The sequence below is a fragment of the Haliotis rufescens genome, unplaced genomic scaffold, assembly GCF_023055435.1.
Source record: "Haliotis rufescens isolate VD_foot unplaced genomic scaffold, xgHalRufe1.0.p SCAF_132, whole genome shotgun sequence".
NCBI lineage: Eukaryota > Metazoa > Mollusca > Gastropoda > Lepetellida > Haliotidae > Haliotis > Haliotis rufescens.
Window position 1 is genome coordinate 89,600 of NW_025963816.1, and position 24,374 is coordinate 113,973.

Genomic DNA, 24,374 nt, shown 5'->3' on the forward strand with positions numbered 1-24,374 from the left:
TAGCCTGTCGTTTCAAATAACACTATAAACAGTTTAACCTGGAGAATAAGACCGATGCAAATGTCTAAATATATATTTTAATTTGTTACAGTGTTATTCTACGTACCTACTTTTCATAGGTCCTTCATAGGTCCTGCCGAAAAGCAGAAGTCACCGACGTGAATTGGAGTCGCCATTTTTGTTTACAAATTGACGTGTAAATATCATGGGATTTTCATACGCGTTTTGATTGGCTGCCTTCATACAACTTGTCGCCTGTCCTATTTCGTACAACTCACGTCTAACAAGTTGCATGCGTCAAAGGTTGGACCGACTTGCCCGTTCACACGATGCAATGTGTTGCATGCAACAAATTGTATACAACTAGTGGTACCGTGTGAATGCCCCTTTAGTTTTCGTTTCTTTTGTCGTGGTTATAAGCTGAAAATACATGTCATATGTTGAGTGAAGTATTACTGTGTAAACAAACTGCTTTAGCATATCCAGCGCCATATTTTTTGCATATTTTGTTAAAGGCTGTTGTCGGTTAATCAAAACACTGCCGCTGCACTCAATGTATTTTTTAAACACTAAAGAGTTCGTGTTTTATTTCGTCATGGTAGAATGAAAACACAGTATGTTTATCTCCTAATTAGGAACCGAACGCGCGGCACGCCTACAGAAACCTAAGCAAGCTTTGCAAGCTTTTTTTCTTCACCGCGCGTCACCATTATGACGTCACATCGCTCATTGTGACGTAAAAGATATGACGTCACTGTCGTACATAGAGACGCGCCAAATTCCAAGCTCTCTGGGGTGCGTTGCAAAGCTCCAATTGCTTGCAAGAGATATACAGCGATTCGCCTTACAACAGTGCGCTAACTTTCAGCCGCTTGCAAGCGACATAATCGCTGGCTGAGGCCGCTTCGTTCTCAAACCAAACTGGCGGCTGTCTTTGACAGCAGAACAAGACATTCTTGACTGGATCAACGAGGAAATGGGCAAAGGCAGCTAACAACCCATCATCCTCAGTCTGCTCCACATCTTTAAAGAAGTCATAAATTTCATCAGCTTGTCATCGAGCCTCTTCTATTACGTTCTTCATTACGCCAAGGCAATCAAATGGTAGTTGCGCCGCCATTTTGGAAAAGTGCGCAATTAAGCGCTTCGGACAGTTGCAGTCCCCGGGGTGAGCGATGAATTTGCTTTCTGTAAGGGATTCGTGGCTTGCAACGCGCCCCTGTTGTCCCCAAAACTTAAAATACATTCTCTTTAAAGAATTCTATTATGTTCTGCACGAAATGTATTGCCACATATCCTTTGAAAATTGTCGTAACCGCAACTTTGCATTTTGTAACCTATAATTATAGATATAATTATTTAAATGTGCCTACTGAAAAAAATTCTATTCCATGAATACAAGCTTCCGCAGGTATGCGGCCGTCGAACCAGCTGTTTCAACCAGAGGGGGGTCATTTTGATTTAATAACCTCTGATTGTCCAATCAGAATCGAGTAATTTCCAAATTCATGGTAGAATTAGGATTTCGGGTTTCAGGAATTGAAATTTGAATCTGGTGAAATTAATGAAAAGCATTATTTCCAATACAGTTTCCATTAGGAGATAAACATTCCGTGTATGCAGTTATTCGTAAATTTAACCGCGCTAAATTAATTTTGAAACGGAACCATGCAAGCCTCGGAGTTTTGTGAAGGATAAAAATCTCCACTTGGACTGAGCCCGGGACAGAGAAATGTTGTTACGAAAGCCCCCCCAAAATATCCCCCTGCCCCGGGCTTACATTCTCAGTCAAGATCGAACAGGAAGTTTTTATCCAACTTATCAACTATCTAAGTGCAAGAAATACCAGACAGAATAAGAGGTGGTGAGGGGAAATGGGTTATTGGTAATTGCACTTACATAGCGCCGTGCGTGTGTTTGCGTGTGTGTGTGTGTGTGTGTGTGTGTGTTTATACTCGTCCGGACTGGTGCCGATTTATAGTGCTAGCCCACTGAGATACCATGTCGCAGTTTAACATGAATACCCCACTCAGACACAGTACACTGACTCAGCGCCGACCAGTCCTTAATTTGGCTCTTTAATGCCGAGCGCAAGACGAGGTAACAACAAGTCCCATCTTTTAACGTCTTTTGGTATTCCTCGACCGGGGATCGAATGCCGGACATTCTGCTCTCCGGGCTAATGCTCTTCCACTAGACCACGGAGGCGGTCCAGAAAGAATAAGAAGACACCGTGATACTTTATAGTGAAACAATACAGGCGTCGCAGTATAAAAAGAACTGGATGAAAGCGTTCGAGAGAAAGACCACTTGCAGCATGCACACAACTGAAGTTATGACATGTAACATTGAACACCCTTTCGTCACCTGCCACGGTGGCTCAGTGGAAAAACTAAACAGTATGTGTGAAGTTGCAGATTCGATTCACGCCCTGGAACTTTCATTTGAATAAAATTGTGCCTTTAACCAATCAACATTACATTCATATCAAAAGGCCAGTTTATAACATTTCAACTGTGGGGCAATTCCTTTCGAATGCCTAGGGCATTCTCCCCGAATGACCGGGTTTTCCTAGTTAATGGGAAGATTCGCAGTTTATCAACATGTTAAAGAACCTTCTCACACAGTAGTGTTACTTCACAAAAGGTTTATCAATACCTTTATCGATTGACGTTAGTATTCGCACTTGGTACATTAGAACGTTTCTAATGAAGATCAATGTTTGAATGTGGTCAGTTACGACAAGAAAACTAGCATGCTGAATATAAGCTGATCCGTTTCCTTCACCACTGGAATAGCTACTCGTCCATATTTACGCTCACAAGTCGAGGGGTCTTTACAGTGTTAGTTAACACAGTATAGCATACGTAGCAATGTTAATCATGTAGCTTTTCCCTTTAAACATCAGAATCCCCATGCATGACACTCTGGCGTTTAGTGCTGTATGCAATTGACAGTCGTTTTTATCCTATTCAGTGACGAGAAGTCATGTCGATGTAGGACAGTTTCCACCCCATCAAAATTAATTTGAATATAAAATACAGTACACTGCGGTTATAACGAACTCAAAGGGATCACTAATTTTAGTTAGTTATAACCGTTGTTCGTTATAAGCATTTTTTGCAGCATATATAGAGCACATGGTCAGGACAAAAAATAAGTTTGTTATATCCGTCAGTTCGTTATAAGCGTGTTCGTTATAAACGTAGTTTGCTGTATAAGTATTTTTCAGTTAATGTCTGTATTTTATTTTATTTTCATTATTGTCCCACCTTTTTTAAATACATTAAATAAAACATTTATTTGCCAGCATTTAATGGGTATAGAGGCAACGAAAGCAATGAATTGTTGGTTAATGTTCACTCTGACAGACGTGGCTTGTTATTCTATCAATCACATGAAATGAAAAGCATACTGGTAGGAGGATGTACAATGTTATGGTATCATATTTGACTCATGTCCGCCTCTTGTATTTCTGTGAGACAAATCGAATTTGGCGTGTGTTTTTCAACGGTGTGTTTTCGACGGCGCTGTTTCATAAACAATTAAAAAGCATTAGCGTTAAAAGCTATTGATAGTCAATAAAGCAGACACGTAACAATAAAACTACTTCTATAAGTATATAGACATTGTGTTGCCCAGACTCGATTACTTACAGAACCCCTTCAAATGGCTTTAATATTGCTGAGTGCGGCGTTAAATAAGCGAACAAAACAGACTGAAAACTGTTTCTGAACCTGAAACTATGACTGTGTGTTCCTGCAAACCAGTTTCCAAACCAGTTATTTTGTACCATTCGTTTGCAGGAATTCTCATGGTTTCAAGTTTAGAAACGTATTTATTCTGTACCATTCGTTTGTATGGATACACACGGTTTCAAGTTTAGAATGAGTGAGTGAGTGAGGTTTTACGCCGCTTTTAGCAATATTGCAGCAATATCACGGCGGGTAAAACCGGAAATGGGCTTCACACATTGTACCCATGTCGGGAATCGAACCCGGGTCTTCGGCGTGACGAGCGAACGCTTCAACCACTAGGCTACCCGACCGCCCCTCAAGTTTAGAAACCTATTTATTCTGTACCATTCGTTTGTATGGATAGACATGTTTTCAAGTGTTTTGCCTATGAGCACATTTCCATACACAACTTGGGCCATCTGTCAAGTCGAGAAGATGTCTCGATTCTTCACTGAACATGGTGTGAATTCAGTGACGCCAGTGACCCCAGTGACCTCAGTGACCCCAGTGACGCCAGTGACATCAGTGACGCCAGTGACCCCAGTGACCCCAGTGACATCAGTGACGCCAGTGACCTCAGTAGCGCCAGTGACCCCAGTGACCCCAGTGACGCCAGTGACCCCAGTGACCTCAGTGACCTCAGTGACCCCAGTGACGCCAGTGACATCAGTGACGCCAGTGACCCAAGTGACCTCAGTGACGCCAGTGACGCCAGTGACCTCAGTGACCTCAGTGACCCCAGTGACCTCAGTGACGCCAGTGACCTCAGTGACGCCAGTGACCCCAGTGACGCCAGTGACCTCAGTGACGCCCCACGCTATGATACAATGCGCAGTCAATTCTTGAACTCATCAGCAGCCATGTTGATGCCAATCACAGACAACCTTAATATTCCAGCTTTCAACCAATGGTGCACACCTTGAGCCTTTAATCGCTTGTGGGTGATAAAGGAAGCGTCCATGCTTCATGATAACCTGTATCTATAACCCAATGCTGTGATTCGTCTGTGACGGTCAGAATTCCATAACTTTTATTTCCCACATTTTGATTCGTTGAGATTATTAGAAACTGGTAAGTGAGTTCCCTGAAGCCATATATTGTCATTTGCGCTTCTGGCCTTCTATTTCGCATGATTGGGTGACCCGTGAAGATCCAGGATAAAATAGGTCTTCAGCAACCCATGCTTGCCGTATAAGGTGACTATGATTGTCGTAAAAGGCAACTAACGGGATCGGTTGGTCGGGCTGGCTGACTTGGTTGATGAATATCATCGTATCCCAATTGCGTGGATCGATGCTCATGATGTCAATAAGTGGATTGTCTTGTCCAGCTTTGATTATTTACAGACCGCCCTCATATAGCTGGAATATTGCTGAGTGCGGCGTTAAACAACAAAGAAAGTAGGAAACAAACATGATTACGTTGTTTGGCCACATCAGTCAGCAATGCCCTCGGGTATCTTTGAAAGTGACCTTTGAACTGTTCCTACTCAAACTGAAAATGGGTTCAGATTCTAAATAAAGCGACAAAACCCTTTCCATACACAACAGAAATCTATGTATAAAGCGGGCTCAATTGCACGATTCCAATTATATCATGGGAATGTGTTTATGAATCACTATCATATAGTGATGTTACCAGGTGTTCGCGAAAAGGTGAGCGTACCCTGCCCCACCGGTGTCACCTGTCACAAACACATGCAAAGGCATGTCAATTGTTCCCCTTAAAAAAGACGGGAACATATGGGCCACGTCAAAATAGGGAATTGCATCAGACATCATTTTTGTCACTGATGCGTCAAATTTTGAAATGTCCTAAACACAAACATAAACACGTTCCTTGTCCCAGAACTTTGACACGTTTAGTATTATACTTAACAGCTAAGCGTGTTTATAGGGACTTACTGCGAGAAAGACCCGTATGTCCCCTCCACCCTTAGTCGACGTCGGGATGCAATCTTGCAACCATTTGATTTGTAGTCCTTTTAAACTGTAAACCTGTTTTAACATGTGTAGATTATGGGAATGTCTGTGAGACGATATACATTTCATTTGTGTTTACATAGAACACACCAAATGTGTATTCCGTTTTGGATTTGAAGACATTCCTAAACATAAGTTAGATAATTTATGGATGTCAACTTCTTTATTATATCATAATTAAGAAGTTGACATCCACAACCTAACACCACATCCCCATAATTTACACATGTTAAATATATATATACATTCTAAAAATGCCTAAATAGCAAAAGGCACCACTTCAGTATGTGACTGATAGATTTGCCAAGTTTCGATCAAATACACAAAATGGTTTTCGATTTCTGCTCCGGAAAAGGAAATGATTACGGATGGACAGACGGACAGACGGACGGACAGACAGACTGGCTGATCGCTATATCCCCCGCATTATATGCGGGGGGATACAAATGAGCTTAATTGTCCATTAGATGATTGACAGCCCCTTTGAGGGAATTCACAGGGGACGGCCGCGGATTAATGAGGGTTTTCTTCAATGTTTTATTATACTGACGTGTGAAAAAAGTCAATTTGCTTGTCTGTCTACCTTTTGTTACAGATGGACACCTATTACAAAGAAGAATGACAAATAACTATAGTACTTCTTGTCAGAGAGAAGCAGAAACACCAGAACATATATTTGTTTTATTTGTGAAAAGGTGCAAACACTATTTCAGGGAGTTGTACGTTGGTATACATCTAAAACTGATCATCTTTTAGATTTGAATCGTATATTATTTTTTCTTCCGAACCTAGATATACTACTAAATCACGTATTCTCTTTTACTAAGCAGTTCATATATAATTGAAAATGTACTGTGCCCAAGTTGAATTTCAACCATTTATTAGACACTTTTAGAGTTAAATGAATAATTGAAAAATACATAAATGGCGAAGATAAACTATTTAAAGATAAATCGGCTGCATTATCTTGCGATATGGATTAAAAAACGATGGAAGTATAATCATTGTTCATTCAACATCCATCTTCACTAATGAATTCCATATTAAGTAATAGAATAATAATTATTTAGCACGCATTTTTATGATGGACAGTGTTTGAAATAAATGTTAATACCCAACAAGACAGTAGGTCAGGTGCCCCAAAAGTGTTGTCTGCTCATCTTCAAAGTTACCTGCCTGTATTCGGACAATATAAATATTGCAAAAAAATCGAAAAATGAGACAAATCACGTCTTGATTCAGTTTAAATAATACAAACAATTTCTTGAGTCAATTATCTGTCAAACAGTCGGGCAGGTGGAGGAATATTTCATGCAGTTCGACAGAAAAGTTACCAGCCGAGGGCGGGCAGGCAGGTAGTTATGTCGGAGACTGCTGTAATATGTTTTGGAATCAATATCCCCCCCAAAAAAACCCAAAAGAAAACAAACAACAACCCCCAAACACACGAAACAAACAAACAACAACAAAACAAAAAAACAAAAAAACAAACCCCACCCCCCAAAAAAAACAAAAACAAAAAAAACAAAGAAGGACGTGTTAACTGGCATCCCTACAGACGCAAACACTCTCGAGGGTGACTGGGTAGGTAGGGTCTGCCACTGTTAGTTGTAGCAAAGCAATATCCCAACCAAGGACACCAACATTTGGACATTTGGCTTTCCGTATTGCACCCATATGGAAATCAAACTTGGGTCTTCCGCTTGACGAGAAAACTCTCACTTTTAACTGCTATGCTATGCCACCCAGGACTCTCTCAATACAGGTCAGTTGGAAGTAGATACGGCATATAAAGAGCAAGTAGCTCGTCAAATATTATATCGTGAATTTGGAAATGTAGAAATAATATTGATTGACCTAAGTTCCCGTAATTATTAACAAGAAAAACAACTCATCTGTTCCGTAATGTGAAGACAATATAATCCTAGTCGCTATTAGTTTCTAGGTCAGTGAGCAGGTGCAGTGTAGATATAGGGGATTGTTACAGGTCGACATTCAGGTACGTACATTCCTACTTACATGTAATTGCGTGTACTTGATGAACTCATTCCTTTTTCATGTCAGATTCAGCCAATATCTTATTTATGAGAGTTTGGAGAGGTTTCTACGCCAAAGGTGCCTGATCCATTCACCATTAAGATCTGACGATTCATTTGGTAATTGCAGAATCTTGAATCTGCTATTCGGCCTATTTAAACAGTGAGATAGTGTCTCTTTGTCCACATGTCTTCAACATTCTCAGAACCATTATAAAAGCGTTGAAGGAGTGTCGACGCATTGATGTTTGAGAATAGCCATTGTGCTTTGAATCAATACTTGCCTTCGAGTTTGGGTATGGAGACAAAGAAAACTTTAATGGTCCTTACACTCAAACGGCAAAGCAATATTCATTTTAAACAGCGTTGTGGTAAGTGCTTATAATATAACAGAAGCTCTACAGAGACCATTGATGACATTCATCGAGTGGGTTTTTCAATATATGGAATGACATTGCATTGTATTGTTTACTGCATTGTCTTTCTTTCTTTCTTTGAACTTTAAACAAGAAAGAAGTGATTTGTCTGCAAGCCTGAGAGAGGCTTTTAGTTCCATAATCACATGTATTGTTATGTACTGACATGTGTTGTAGCTTTGAATACACATATTCAACATACTTGGTTGAACCTGAATATTCATTTCTGGCATATACATCATACCCATCTCGTGAGTTGGGTTTAACATTGATGGCGTTTTGAACAATACACCGCCGTAGCCAGTCGGGGGTGGGGATGGGGGTGGGGATTGGGGTGGGGGTGGTTGTGGGTGGTGGGGGGTGGGGTGGGTGGGTGGGTGGTCAGGCTTGCTGATTTGGTTGATGCATGTCATCGTATCCCGATTGCGTGGATCGATGCTCATGTCGATCACTGGATTGTCTGGTCCATACTCGAACATTTACAGACCGCCGTCATATAGCTGGAATATTGCTGAGAGCGGCGTTAAACAACAAACAAGCAAACAAACAAATCATACTCCTGGAAATGTCCTGTTTGTGGCGTTGAGCAACAAACTTGGCTTAGAAGTGTCACCCCCTTCCAATGGTTTATCCACCTTTCACTATGAATGAAAGACACCGTTGAAACCGCCTCATCTGTTTCATTTTTAGATTTTTGCATTAGGATTCAGAGTGACATAACACTCTCCACAAGGCGGCGCGTCAAGAGAGATGACTTCAGCTTTCCAACAGTTAACCTTCCCTTTATGTCGAGCAATACTCCAGCAGCTGCTGTGGTGTCAGTCTTTGGTGTGTACATTTCCCAACCTTTGAGGTACAATCGAGCCTGCCCTTTCTCCCAAGAATTTAAAGAGCGTCATAAGACTCTTGCTTAAAGAGTTGTTTGATGAGGGTTACAACATTCTAGGCCCAAGTAAAGCTTTCAAGAGTTTTTTATGCTATGTCCCACTGATTTGTTTGTTTGTTGTTCAACGCCGCACTAAGCAATGTTCAAGCTATATGACGGCGGTCTGTATATATTCGAGTCTGGACCTGACAATCACGTGATTGACATCATGAGCACCGATCCACGCAATTGGGATGCAATGACATGCGTCAACAAAGTCAGCGGGCCTGACCACCCGATCCCGTTAGTCGTCTCTTTCGGCCTGCATGGGTTGCTGAAGACCTATACTACCCCGGATGTTCACTGGTCATATGTCCCACTGAGATACCATGCCACAGTTTCACCCACTGAGATACCATGCCACAACTTACCCACTGAGATACCATGCCACAGTTTTACCTACTGAGATACCATGCAACAATTTACCCACTGAGATACCATGCCACAATTTACCCACTGAGATACCATGCAACAATTTACCCACTGAGATACCATGCCACAGTTTTACCCACTGAGATACCATGCCACAATTTACCCACTGAGATACCATGCCACAATTTACCCACTGAGATACCATGCCACAGTTACCCACTGAGATACCTTGCCACAATTTACCCACCGAGATACCATGCCACATTTTACCCACTGAGATACCATGCAACAATTTACCCACTGAGATACCATGCAACAATTTACCCACTGAAATACCATGCAACAATTTACCCACTGAGATACCATGCAACAATTTATCCACTGAGATACCATGCAACAATTTATCCACTGAGATACCATGCAACAATTTACCCACTGAGATACCATGCAACAGGTTTACCTACTGAGATACCATGCCACAGTTTTACCCACTGAGATACCATGCCACAATTTTACCCACTGATATATCATGCAACAATTTACCCACTGAGATACCATGCCACAATTTACCCACTGAGATACCATGCCACAGTTTGACCCACCGAGATACCATGCTACAGTTTTACCCACTAAGATACCATGCAACAATTTACCCACTGAGATACCATGCCACAATTTACCCACTGAGATACCATGCCACAGTTTTACCCACTGAGATACCATGCCACAGTTTTACCCACTGAGATACCATGCCACAGTTTTACCCACTGAGATACCATGCCACAGATTTACCCACTGAGATACCATGCCACAGTTTTACCTACTGAGATACCATGCCACAGTTTTACCCACTGAGATACCATGCCACAGTTTTACCTACTGAGATACAATGCCACAGTTTTACCCACTGAGATACCATGCCACAGTTTTACCTCACTTTACCTATACTGACTCCGAGCCGACCAGTCTTTGTTTTATCCCCTTAATGCCAAGCTTCGGGCAGGGTAACAACAAGTACCATCGTCTAACGCCTTTTGTCATGGCGCTATCGGGGATTCAAATCGCCGACCTACCGCCCTCCAGGCCAAAGTTCTACCCACTACACCACGGAGGCGCGATGGCTACTTCACCAGGACGTTTATGAAACACAGAAAGTTCCAATGTTTACAATACGTGAAGCAAGCACACCCTCTCACAGCAGACGCTCTAATCACGAGATCGTGGAGGCTGTGGCATACACTTTGAAACATCCTACAGGCCAATGGTAAAGGTCCTATTCAGTCCGTCCAAACCATAGAGAATGTGTGTATGAGATCACGTGTAGCTGTGGAAGTACATAAATTAGGGAGACTCCCTCAGTCAAACCAGCAAACCAGTTTCGAATCCCAGATTTCGCCGTTGGTTTCATGTGAAATGAACACCCACACATTAAGCTGATGCGCAATAATATGACTGAACGATTTTATAAAGAGCGTTAGGCCCAACTCAGTCACACTAAAAAAGAGGTCATCTGCCTTTAAGTTTAATTGAAAAGCAAGCACCTGCAACATCGTCGTTTATGCAACACGCTAAAATGAACATAATCAATATGATTTGAGCTATCTAGGCGACAGCCAAGAAACATCTTGCCATTGTTGAAGTCAGACAGAAGTTGCATTGTTCAATGAGCAGGAACCGGAAGGTGGTAACCACAATATAAGTCTAACAACATATAAGGCTTACCGTGTCTGTTCCTTTTCACTGATGATTGATTGTCCTCTAGCTTGTGTCGGTCTCTGTGCACCGTACTAACATGCATGGATACGCGGGAGGTAACAGTAGGGACAATATGCAAACTCTGTATACGGAATCTCTGTGTTGAAAGGCCCGGTGTGTCGTATACGGAATCTCTGTTTTGAAAGGCCCGGTGTGTCGTATACGGAATCTCTGTGTTGAAAGGCCCGGTGTGTCGTATACGGAAACTCTGTGTTGAAAGGCCCGGTGTGTCCTATACGGAATCTCTGTGTTGAAAAGCCCGGTGTGTCGTATACGGAAATTCTGTGTTGAAAGGCCCGGTGTGTCGTATACGGAAACTCTGTGTTGAAAGGCCCGGTGTGTCGTATACGAAAACTCTGTGTTGAAAGGCCCGGTGTGTCGTATACGAAAACTCTGTGTTGAAAGGCCCGGTGTGTCGTATACGGAAACTCTGTGTTGAAAGGCCCGGTGTGTCGTATACGAAACTCTGTGTTGAAAGGCCCGGTGTTTCGTATACGGAAACTCTGTTGAAAGGCCCGGTGTGTTCATACAGAATCATTGCCTCAAAGACGGACTCAGTCTGTTGAATATGAAAATCATTGTGTTGAAGGTAGTTCTATAGGTTAATGTACAGAATTTATGTTTTAGAGACGCATCCGATGTAAATTATATATAGAACAAGACTCTTTGTAGTTAAGGCGGACCCTGTGTGATATACGGACTCTTCGTGTTAAAGATTACCCATCTGTTGTTTACGAAACATCAGTGTTAAAGGCGAGCCCAGTGTGTTATTTACGAAGCGCCCGTGTTGTAAAGGTAACCTCTGTGTGAAAGACTGGACCAGTGTGTTATATGGAACCTCCCTGTTAGATACAAACTTGTGGGATACACTCACATAAACATGTAGAATGCAGTTCTGATTTGTGGACAAAACTAAAAAAGGTATTTACCGCCTGAGCCTGATTTGAATAACAAAACTAGTTTTGTGATCCATGATAACTTTAAGACTAGAACACTGGAATTCTTAAACCGTACATCGGTGAAAACAGCACCTGTGGTGTGTATTTGATCCACCAGTTGACAGGAGCCAAGTACAAATGTGCTTACATCCACACGAGACCCCGTCGAAGATTCACACTGGCGTTCTATCCAAACATCATATGATCTGACGCTGGTAAGTTGTTTTGGCTCTATTGTGAAATGGAACTTTCGAACTGACGAGGAATGACATAGCAACTCTGTGAAGAATTACTTTAGTGAAGAAGACCGTGAAGAACCGACAGACAAGTCATGGGTTACCTACATCTCCTGGTCGGTGTCGCCGTGATAGTTGTCACCCTAAGAGGTAAACGGTGTTCTATATCTGACTGTTTGTGTATGACGTTGAACCATGTCAATAATAGCAACATACACATATAATTTTTTATGGTCTTCATATGGCCTAGTGCCAAATGGATGACCTTTTATCATCTACGTATGACCTTGTATAATTTTCCCAGTAGATGACATTTTATCATCTACGTATGACCTTGTATTATATTCCCTAAAAGATGACGTTTTATCATCAACGTATGACCTTGTCGAATTTCCCCAATAGATGACGTTTTATCATCTACGTATGACCTTGTATCAAATTCCCAATAGATGACGTTTTATCATCTACGTATGACCTTGTATCATATTCCTAATAGATGACGTTTTATCATCTACGTATGACCTTGTATCATATTCCCAATAGATGACGTTTTATCATCTACGTATGACCTTGTATAATATTCCCAATAGATGACGTTTTATCATCTACGTATGACCTTGTATATTATTCCCAGTAGATGACGTTTTATCATCTACGTATGACCTTGTATAATATTCCCAGTAGATGACGTTTTATCATCTACGTATGACCTTGTATATTATTCCCAATAGATGACGTTTATCATCTACGTATGACCTTGTATAATATTCCCAGTAGATGACGTTTTATCATCTACGTATGACCTTGTATCATATTCCCAATAGATGTCGTTTTATCATCAACGTATGACCTTGTAGAATTTCCCCAATAGATGACGTTTTATCATCTACGTATGACCTTGTAGAATTTCCCCAATAGATGACGTTTTATCATCAACGTATGACCTTGTAGAATTTCCCCAATAGATGACGTTTTATCATCTACGTATGACCTTGTAGAATTTCCCCAATAGATGACGTTTTATCATCAACGTATGACCTTGTAGAATTTCCCCAATAGATGACGTTTTATCATCTACGTATGACCTTGTATAATATTCCCAGTAGATGACGTTTTATCATCTACGTATGACCGTGTATCAAATTCCCAATAGATGACGTTTTATCATCTACGTATGACCTTGTATCATATTCCTAATAGATGACGTTTTATCATCTACGTATGACCTTGTATCATATTCCCAATAGATGACGTTTTATCATCTACGTATGACCTTGTATAATATTCCCAATAGATGACGTTTTATCATCTACGTATAACCTTGTATATTATTCCCAGTAGATGACGTTTTATCATCTACGTATGACCTTGTATAATATTCCCAGTAGATGACGTTTTATCATCTACGTATGACCTTGTATATTATTCCCAATAGATGACGTTTTATCATCTACGTATGACCTTGTATAATATTCCCAGTAGATGACGTTTTATCATCTACGTATGACCTTGTATCATATTCCCAATAGATGTCGTTTTATCATCAACGTATGACCTTGTAGAATTTCCCCAATTGATGACGTTTTATCATCTACGTATGACCTTGTAGAATTTCCCCAATAGATGACGTTTTATCATCAACGTATGACCTTGTAGAATTTCCCCAATAGATGACGTTTTATCATCTACGTATGACCTTGTAGAATTTCCCCAATAGATGACGTTTTATCATCAACGTATGACCTTGTAGAATTTCCCCAATAGATGACGTTTTATCATCTACGTATGACCTTGTATAATATTCCCAGTAGATGACGTTTTATCATCTACGTATGACCTTGTATCATATTCCCAATAGATGACGTTTTATCATCTACGTATGACCTTGTAGAATTTCCCCAATAGATGACGTTTTATCATCTACGTATGACCTTGTATAATTTCCCCAATAGATGACGTTTTATCATCTACGTATGACCTTGTAGAATGTCCCCAATAGATGACGTTTTATCATCAACGTATGACCTTGTAGAATTTCCCCAATAGATGACGTTTTATCATCTACGTATGACCTTGTATCATATTCCCAATAGATGACGTTTTATCATCTACGTATGACCTTGTATAATATTCCCAGTAGATGACGTTTTATCATCTACGTATGACCTTTTATATTATTCCCAGTAGATGACGTTTTATCATCTACGTATGACCTTGTATAATATTCCCAGTAGATGACGTTTTATCATCTACGTATGACTTTGTATCATATTCCCGATAGATGACGTTTTATCATCAACGTATGACCTTGTAGAATTTCCCCAATAGATGACGTTTTATCATCTACGTATGACCTTGTATCATATTCCAAATAGATGACGTTTTATCATCTACGTATGACCTTGTATAATATTCCCAGTAGATGACGTTTTATCATCTATGTATGACCTTGTATCATATCCCCAATATATGACGTTTTATCATCTACGTATGACCTTGTATAATATTCCCAATAGATGACGTTTTATCATCTACGTATGACCTTGTATGATATTCCAAATAGATGACGTTTTATCATCTACGTATGACCTTGTATCATATTCCAAATAGATGACGTTTTATCATCTACGTATGACCTTGTATCATATTCCCAATAGATGACGTTTTATCATCTACGTATGACCTTGTATCATATCCCCAATAGATGACGTTTTATCATCTACGTATGACCTTGTATCATATTCCAAATAGATGACGTTTTATCATCTACGTATGACCTTGTATCATATTCCCAATAGATGTCGTTTTATCATCAACGTATGACCTTGTAGAATTTCCCCAATAGATGACGTTTTATCATCTACGTATGACCTTGTAGAATTTCCCCAATAGATGACGTTTTATCATCAACGTATGACCTTGTAGAATTTCCCCAATAGATGACGTTTTATCATCTACGTATGACCTTGTAGAATTTCCCCAATAGATGACGTTTTATCATCAACGTATGACCTTGTAGAATTTCCCCAATAGATGACGTTTTATCATCAACGTATGACCTTGTAGAATTTCCCCAATAGATGACGTTTTATCATCTACGTATGACCTTGTATAATATTCCCAATAGATGACGTTTTATCATCTACGTATGACCTTGTATGATATTCCAAATAGATGACGTTTTATCATCTACGTATGACCTTGTATCATATTCCAAATAGATGACGTTTTATCATCTACGTATGACCTTGTATCATATTCCCAATAGATGACGTTTTATCATCTACGTATGACCTTGTATCATATCCCCAATAGATGACGTTTTATCATCTACGTATGACCTTGTATCATATTCCAAATAGATGACGTTTTATCATCTACGTATGACCTTGTATCATATTCCCAATAGATGTCGTTTTATCATCAACGTATGACCTTGTAGAATTTCCCCAATAGATGACGTTTTATCATCAACGTATGACCTTGTAGAATTTCCCCAATAGATGACGTTTTATCATCAACGTATGACCTTGTAGAATTTCCCCAATAGATGACGTTTTATCATCAACGTATGACCTTGTAGAATTTCCCCAATAGATGACGTTTTATCATCTACGTATGACCTTGTATAATATTCCCAGTAGATGACGTTTTATCATCTACGTATGACCGTGTATCAAATTCCCAATAGATGACGTTTTATCATCTACGTATGACCTTGTATCATATTCCTAATAGATGACGTTTTATCATCTACGTATGACCTTGTATCATATTCCCAATAGATGACGTTTTATCATCTACGTATGACCTTGTATAATATTCCCAATAGATGACGTTTTATCATCTACGTATGACCTTGTATATTATTCCCAGTAGATGACGTTTTATCATCTACGTATGACCTTGTATAATATTCCCAGTAGATGACGTTTTATCATCTACGTATGACCTTGTATATTATTCCCAATAGATGACGTTTTATCATCTACGTATGACCTTGTATCATATTCCCAATAGATGACGTTTTATCATCTACGTATGACCTTGTATAATATTCCCAGTAGATGACGTTTTATCATCTACGTATGACCTTTTATATTATTCCCAGTAGATGACGTTTTATCATCTACGTATGACCTTGTATAATATTCCCAGTAGATGACGTTTTATCATCTACGTATGACTTTGTATCATATTCCCGATAGATGACGTTTTATCATCAACGTATGACCTTGTAGAATTTCCCCAATAGATGACGTTTTATCATCTACGTATGACCTTGTATCATATTCCAAATAGATGACGTTTTATCATCTACGTATGACCTTGTATAATATTCCCAGTAGATGACGTTTTATCATCTATGTATGGCCTTGTATCATATCCCCAATATATGACGTTTTATCATCTACGTATGACCTTGTATAATATTCCCAATAGATGACGTTTTATCATCTACGTATGACCTTGTATGATATTCCAAATAGATGACGTTTTATCATCTACGTATGACCTTGTATCATATTCCAAATAGATGACGTTTTATCATCTACGTATGACCTTGTATCATATTCCCAATAGATGACGTTTTATCATCTACGTATGACCTTGTATCATATCCCCAATAGATGACGTTTTATCATCTACGTATGACCTTGTATCATATTCCAAATAGATGACGTTTTATCATCTACGTATGACCTTGTATAATATTCCCAGTAGATGACGTTTTATCATCTACGTATGACCTTGTATAATATTCCCAGTAGATGACGTTTTATCATCTACGTATGACCTTGTATAATATTCCCAATAGATGACGTTTTATCATCTACGTATGACCTTGTTCTCCTTAAGTCCAACAGGTGACCTTTTGTCATCTACATTTGGCCTTGTATTTCTGACTCATTAGATGACCTGATTTCATTTACACTTGGTCTTGCATCCCTAATAGACAATATTTGACAACTACATTTGAACTACATCATGTGCATATGACCTGACCCGTGAAGATCCGGGGTAGAATAGGTCTTCAGCAACCCATGCTTGCCGTAAAAGGCCACTATGCTTGTCGTAAGAGGCGACTAACGGGATCGAGTGGTCAGGCTCGCTGACTTGGTTGATGCATACCATTGTATCCCATTTGCGTGGATCGTTAGTCATGATATCAATCACTGGATTGTCTGGTCCAGCCTCGATTATTTACAGACTGGAATATTGCTGAGTGCGGCGTTAAACAACAAATAAACAAACAAGCATATGACCTTGCATTTCTTATTAAAATGGATGACCTTTTGTCATCTACGTATGGCCGGCCTTTATGTCAAGTGGGTGTCCATTTTTCATATATATCATATGCAGATTTTACATAATTGATTGTGTCCTCTGACCTAGTTATAGTTTCGTATTTCCCATGCCCTGTGTAGGATATTTTTTGCGCCTTTGCATATCAAAAGGACACATATATTCTTAGCTTTGTTTTTCCTGTGTCCTCTTACAGATGTTTTATATGCTATATGCATTTACCTTTCATTTGATTTCTCAGGGATCGTCCATGAAATATTTTGTCCTTTTAATCGAGGAGTCAAACAATTTTGGGAACCGTAACACAACCGTTTTCATGTTTGTTTGTTTGGTTGTTGTTTATCGCCGCACTCAGCAATATTCCAGCTGTATGACGGCGGTCTGTTAATAATCGAGTCTAAACCAGACAATCCAGTGATTGATACCGTGAGCATCGATCAAAGCAATTGGGATACGATGACATGCATAAGCCAAGTCAGCGAGGCTGATCGCCCGATCTCGTTTGTCGCCTCTTACGACAAGCATAGTGGCCTTTTACGGCAAGCATGGGTTGCTGAAGACCTATCTTACCCCGGATCTTCACGGGTCATGATATCCATCACGTCTAGTGGATATACACTCTTCCAAAAAAAAAAAGAAACGCACAGGTAGATTTTTAGTAAATATATTGCACCTAATAAAGTCGATATATTTAATTTTATATCATAGATACAAACATGAAATTTTGGAGCTCGATAGTTACAGGTTGTCGTTGTACAAAGGCATTGAAAACTGTTAATTGTTCTGTCACAAAAGGCCACAAGTTTGCGCTGAACTCCTCGGCACTAACTGGATAAGTGTACGAATTCTGTCCTGCGGAATTCTGCGCCATTCTGCTTGTAACGCCGTTGCCAGTTGTGGGAGTGTCTGCGGCGTGTTCTGACGTTGACGTACACGTCGATCGAGTTCATCCGAGAGGTGTTCGATTGGGTTGAGATCTTGAGATCTCGACTGCCATGGCAAGACGTTGATATTGATTATGAAGGTAGTCTAACGTGACACGAGGTGTGTGCGGTGGAACGTTGCCTTGTTGACTCAGCTCCCTCTGGCGGTCAATGATTGGAAGAAGGCGAGGTTAAAGAATTTGATACATGTTGCGATTTGCTGTCAAATTTCCCAGAAAAACAAGTCAGATCTCGTGGTGTAGGATATGCCGCCCCCCCTACACACACACACACACACACACACACACACACACACCATGACACTACCGCCACCGAAATCGTCGAATTCACGTATACAATGTGGGGCAAAACGCTTATTTCGACGACGGTAAACACGTTGTCTTCCAGCTCGCCGGTGGAGAAGAAATCGTGATTCATCGCTAAACCAGACTCGTCTCCAGTTTCTCAAATTCCAAGGCTGTAAGGTATGGCACCAACGCAAGCATCGTTATAGATGGATCTGTTGCAAAACAGGTACAATAACTGGTCTTCTGGGTCAGATTCCAGCTTCGCGAAGATGGTTCCTGACAGTCTGGTCCGATATCCTCCTCAAACAAGGGATGAGTCCCGCAGTCGCTGTAGCTGTGGCATTGCGATGCCGTAGGTGGAACAGTCGAATGTAGCGATCCTGTGCAGGGGTGGTAACGCTTGGTCGGCCGGTTGTCGGACGGTCTGCAGTGGAACTGAACTGTGTGTATCGCTGTGGTGGACGTTGAAGTGGCGTGCAACAGAAGATTGCGATTCCCCTCTTTGGATACGTCCTGTGGCGATGTTCCGATTAGCTAGGCTGAGTCTCGGCATTTTCGAACTTGAAAAATGTTGACAATTGAATGACAAATTATGACTTATGCTGGCCTTTTTATAGCCACTACCACGAGTTACGAATGCCATAACTTGCACGTGCATTTTGCTTTACTGTTTTCCTCCATGACATTTTTGAAAACAATGTGTGAAAACAATGCCGTTTAAGACATTGCAAATCGACAGTGGCTGCGTTTTGAAGCACCGTTTGTCGAAAATCAGGCCACCAACATTTTCCAGTAACATTTATCGAATTTATATACTGTTTTTTAGTGTAGTCAGGTTCAATGTACTACATACTACCTGTGCGTTCCTTTTTTTGAAGAGTATATTTTTGTTGTAAAACCTGAGCCCACAATATGTCCCAGTAATATCCTGAACAATTAATTGTATCTTAAGACACCTATGTTCGGTCTGTCGTAGCGAGAGGCTTATTCAAATATGTGATACTTATTCGTTGGCTAGATGGCTGGTTTTAAATATGTGTTAAATATAAGTTTTTTTTATTTTCAGTGTCTGATGTGAAGGGTAATAACGGCAACGGAAATGGGAACAATGGCAACGGTAATGGTAATAATGGCAACGGCAATGGTAACAATGGTAACGGTAACGGTAATAATGGCAACGGTAATGGTAATAACGGCAACGGCAATAGTAACAATGGCAACGGCAATGGTAACGGTAACGGTAATAACGGCAACGGTAATGGTAACAATGGCAACGGTAATAACGGCAACAGTAATGGTAATAATGGCAACGATAATGGTAATAACGGCAACGGTAACGGTAATAATGGCAACGGCAATAGTAACAATGGCAACGGTAACGGTAATAGCGGCAACAGTAACAATGGCAACGGTAATGGTACCAATGGGAACGTTAATGGTACCAACGGCAACGTTAATAGTACCAACGACAACGGTAATAATGGCAACGTGAATGGTACCAATGGCAACGTTAATGGTACCAACGACAACGTTAATGGTACCAATGGCAACGTTAATGGTACCAATGGCAACGTTAATGGTACCAATGGCAACGTTAATGGTACCAACGACAACGGTGATGCTATCAGCTGCAATGGCGATAGTAACAGCTGTGATTTTCAGTCATGGATAATGTCGTTCCATACAAACTGCTCGGATGTGAACATAGGTTTTTCTCCGGTCTTCACCACGACGACTGACGTCAGTCTGAAACACGAATTCACCAACACTACTAGACACACCTGTACACACCTGTGCGTCTACCTGTTTGATTGTGTTTACTTCTCCCACCTGGACAGTGTCTCGACGTGTCGGTTGTATGGCGCTGGAGGAGGAGGGTCTATTACAGACGGGAGTATCTGGATGAAAACACAAACATAACCGTCAAAGTAAAATACACACTGGGCCTTCATGGCCGTATAAATGTCGTTTTAGTGTTGACTTTTATTGTTTTGTATTGTACAGCAGCCTGGTACATGGTTACGGATATACCTAGAAAAAAGTTAAGCACCGACTCTTATTTATTTTCATATTTTCTACTTCCATGGACATATCTACATGTGAAATTGATTCCATTTTGAGAAATATCTTACATACCAATGACACCTGCTGGTATGTGCACGTGGTCCGGTGACAACGCACGGATCACAAATGAAGCGACGTTAAGCCGCTGGGGTTGATTGATGGGTGACAGTCTTCGGCAGCTAAACTCCCGAGATTTTCTGGTGCTTCGGTTTTGCTCAACATTGAAGCACAAGTTACATGTGGTGACTCCTTAGCCGAGCGTCTTAACGAATTGGCCTCTGTTCATCCAGCAGTGAATGGATACCCGTAGGAAGAGATCGTATTGTGACTGCTAACCCTCTACCACCTCACAGGAAATATGTTTCTCGAGATGATGACACGAACTGAGACACATATGGTGAAAAGAAGCAGCGTAAGTAATTGAAAGAATAACTCGTCCCATGGCTGTTACATAAGATGTCATAATATGACAGATTTTTAGTTTCTGCATTTTTAGAATGTCATCTGGTGAACAGAAGCAAATGTGTTCCGTCAGAAAATAAATACAGGTTACGATTTCAAATATTTAACATGGAAATATGTAATGCTCTCTTCTTGACGTTTTCCCAGACGTATATCTGGGAAGCATGTAAGGATGTGCTGATAATTGTTCGATAATTGTTCGTATATGTTTGTAGATGAGACAAAACGTTCGTGCCAAAGTCAGCCATCATTTCTGAAGCTCAGTTCTGAAGTCTCGTGGGTTTATTTACAGTGAATACCCATTAACTCGAACTCGTATAACTCGATATGTCGTTTATGGCGATAACTTTATAGTCCCAGCAGAATCTTTTTCGGCACTTTTTTTTTATATCGGCAATCGTTTTGTCTCGATCTACGGATAACTCGATACATTTCCGACGGCCCCAGCATTTCGAGTTACCGAGGTGTCATTGTATATACTTCCTTTATTTCGAAGCTATGCTTACCCAAATGTCATTAAAGTTGCTCTTTCACGTGTGGAGAGCGGAAGTCTACTGTACTACCCTACATCCATATGCATGACTTGTTTGATAGACATTTCTTAGAAGTTGACGGAAGACAGAGTGGACACAATTTATGGATAACTGAAAAATACAACAATTGAATAAAGAAGAATATTATCCATAAACTGTGTCCCCTTTTTATACTCATATACAGTAGGCTTGTACAACTGAATGCGTGAGTAAGTGACCCGTTAACTCTCCAACTCTGGGAACAATAAAAAAAAGAAGAAAAAAGTGACCCGTTAACCGTGCATCAGCAATGTATCAACCGTAGAGTCACCGTCACTTTTGAGCATGTTATTCATGAAATACTACACTTGAATAAATATAATCTTTGACGCCAGTGTTCTGTATGATCAACAGCCCGTGCGGATGGTCGCTATTTCGATTACGTGGAGTACATTTATATGCTGATAAAGTGCTGTAACGCCAAGTTCTTTCTACGTAGAAAGTCTGTGGCCAATGGTTTAATTCTTCCGCCAAAGTTACCAAAAATCAAGTGGTACGGACATGTAGGTTAATGAACATACAAGTTTCCATTTGTGCGTGTTGTTCATTCTGTCAAAATGTTAAAACCCTACTTTATACTGATCCTGATTTTAACTGGGTCTGCTGAAGTACCACATGCAAAACGATCATTATCTTTTGAGGTCGATGGTTTTAGATTTTGTAAAGTTTCAAAATCATCCAAAGTTTGGCTCAGTTCAATTTCAGATGAAGTGGTATTTTCACTTGCCCGAGATAACCAAATGTCATATTGATATAAGGGTAACGCTCTTTTTCAAGGCATTATCATTTGCAGAAGCCCGAGGTCTTTTCAACTGCCCTCCTTCGTCTACCACCGGTCATTGAACTCAAAACAGTTTTGTCAATAAATTTGTTTGTTTTGATAACTTCAAACTGTTTGTCACTGACAACCTTTAAGACTAATCATTAGTCCGTCTAGTTTCAAGTTCATGCATATAATAGAGCAATGATCTACAGAACCATTAACAAAATTAAGCGGTTCCGTTTGATCAACGCCAGTGAGGTATTGTGTTGTAAACAGTTTGTTAGTAAACACATTGATCTGATAATAGGGAACAGTATGACTCAGTCAACTAATGCCAATCAGTCTTTATTTTATTCTACTTGGAAGTGGTGAGGTAGACAAGTGGGTACAGCGTTACTTGTCAAGCCGAAGACCCGGGTTCGTTTCCCCATACTGGTACAAAGCGTGAAGCCTGTTTCTGGTGTCCAACTGTGATTGCTTGAATATTAGAATATCAATAATGAATCATCCAATCTGTTCTGCCTGATACATTTACGGTGGTGTGGTCTGACATTTAAACGATAACGCCTTATATTACCAGGTTCAATATTTAGAAAATATACTAGCAGGTATGGATGCACCCTTTTCGGCCAGTTTAATCTGCATGGTATATGATGAAATATAACTAGCAAACCTTTCAGAAATTGCTGACCGCCTCCGTGGTCTAGTGGAAGAGCGTCCGCTTGCAGAGCGGAAGGTCCGGGGTTCGATTCCCTAACGCGTCATACCAAAAGACGTTAAATGATGGTACTTGTTGTTACCCTGTCTGGCGCTCGGCATTACGAGATTGAATATTGGTACATTACGAGGCTTAACCAAGGACTGGTCGGCTCGGAGTCAGTATACTGTGTCTGAGTGGGGTATTCATGTTAAACTGCAGCATGGTATCTAAGTGAGCTGGCAGTATAAATCGGCATCAGACCGGACTAGTACAAGCAGCTTCACACACACACACACACACACACACACACACACACACACACACACACACACACATACACGCTATATAAGAGCAATAACGTTAAACCAAATTTCAGAATGTGGAAACAAATCTGATGTTACGGATTTCAGGGAGTATTAAAGATTAAGATCCATGTTGATTTCCTTATGATGAGGACAATACAAACATATGTGGTTAAATCATCTTTGGTCATATTGTTTGTTGTTTAACGCCGCACTCAGCAATATTCCCGCTATATGACGGCGGTCTTTAAATAATCGAATCTGGATCGGACAATCCAGTGATTGATATCATGGCCATCGATCCACGCAATTGGGATACGATGACATGCATCAACCAAGTCAGCGAGCCTAACCACCCGATCCCGTTAGTGGCCTCGTACGACAAGCATAGTCACCTTTTACGGCAAGCATGGGTTCCTGAAGACCCCGGATCTTCACGGGTCTCTTGGGTCATAAACTGTTCGGTTAAAGAACACACCCTTATGTTTTACTGTGGCTAAAAATGAAACAAACAAGAATGGTTATTTAAGGATTGACTGTGTATTTTTTTCGGTTCATTGAGGTATGAATCGAAAA

General features: G+C 40.4%; 1 protein-coding gene across 1 annotated transcript; it reads left to right on the forward strand.

The window, feature by feature from the left end:
• Positions 1-11,189: 11,189 nt before the first annotated feature.
• LOC124118152 (N66 matrix protein-like) lies at positions 11,190-22,442 on the forward strand. Its single transcript, XM_046480256.2, has 2 exons — positions 11,190-12,547; positions 20,002-22,442. The coding sequence occupies exons 1-2, from the start codon at positions 12,493-12,495 to the stop codon at positions 20,853-20,855; spliced, it is 909 nt and encodes a 302-aa protein (XP_046336212.2). The 5' UTR covers positions 11,190-12,492; the 3' UTR covers positions 20,856-22,442.
• The last annotated feature ends 1,932 nt before the right edge of the window (positions 22,443-24,374 follow it).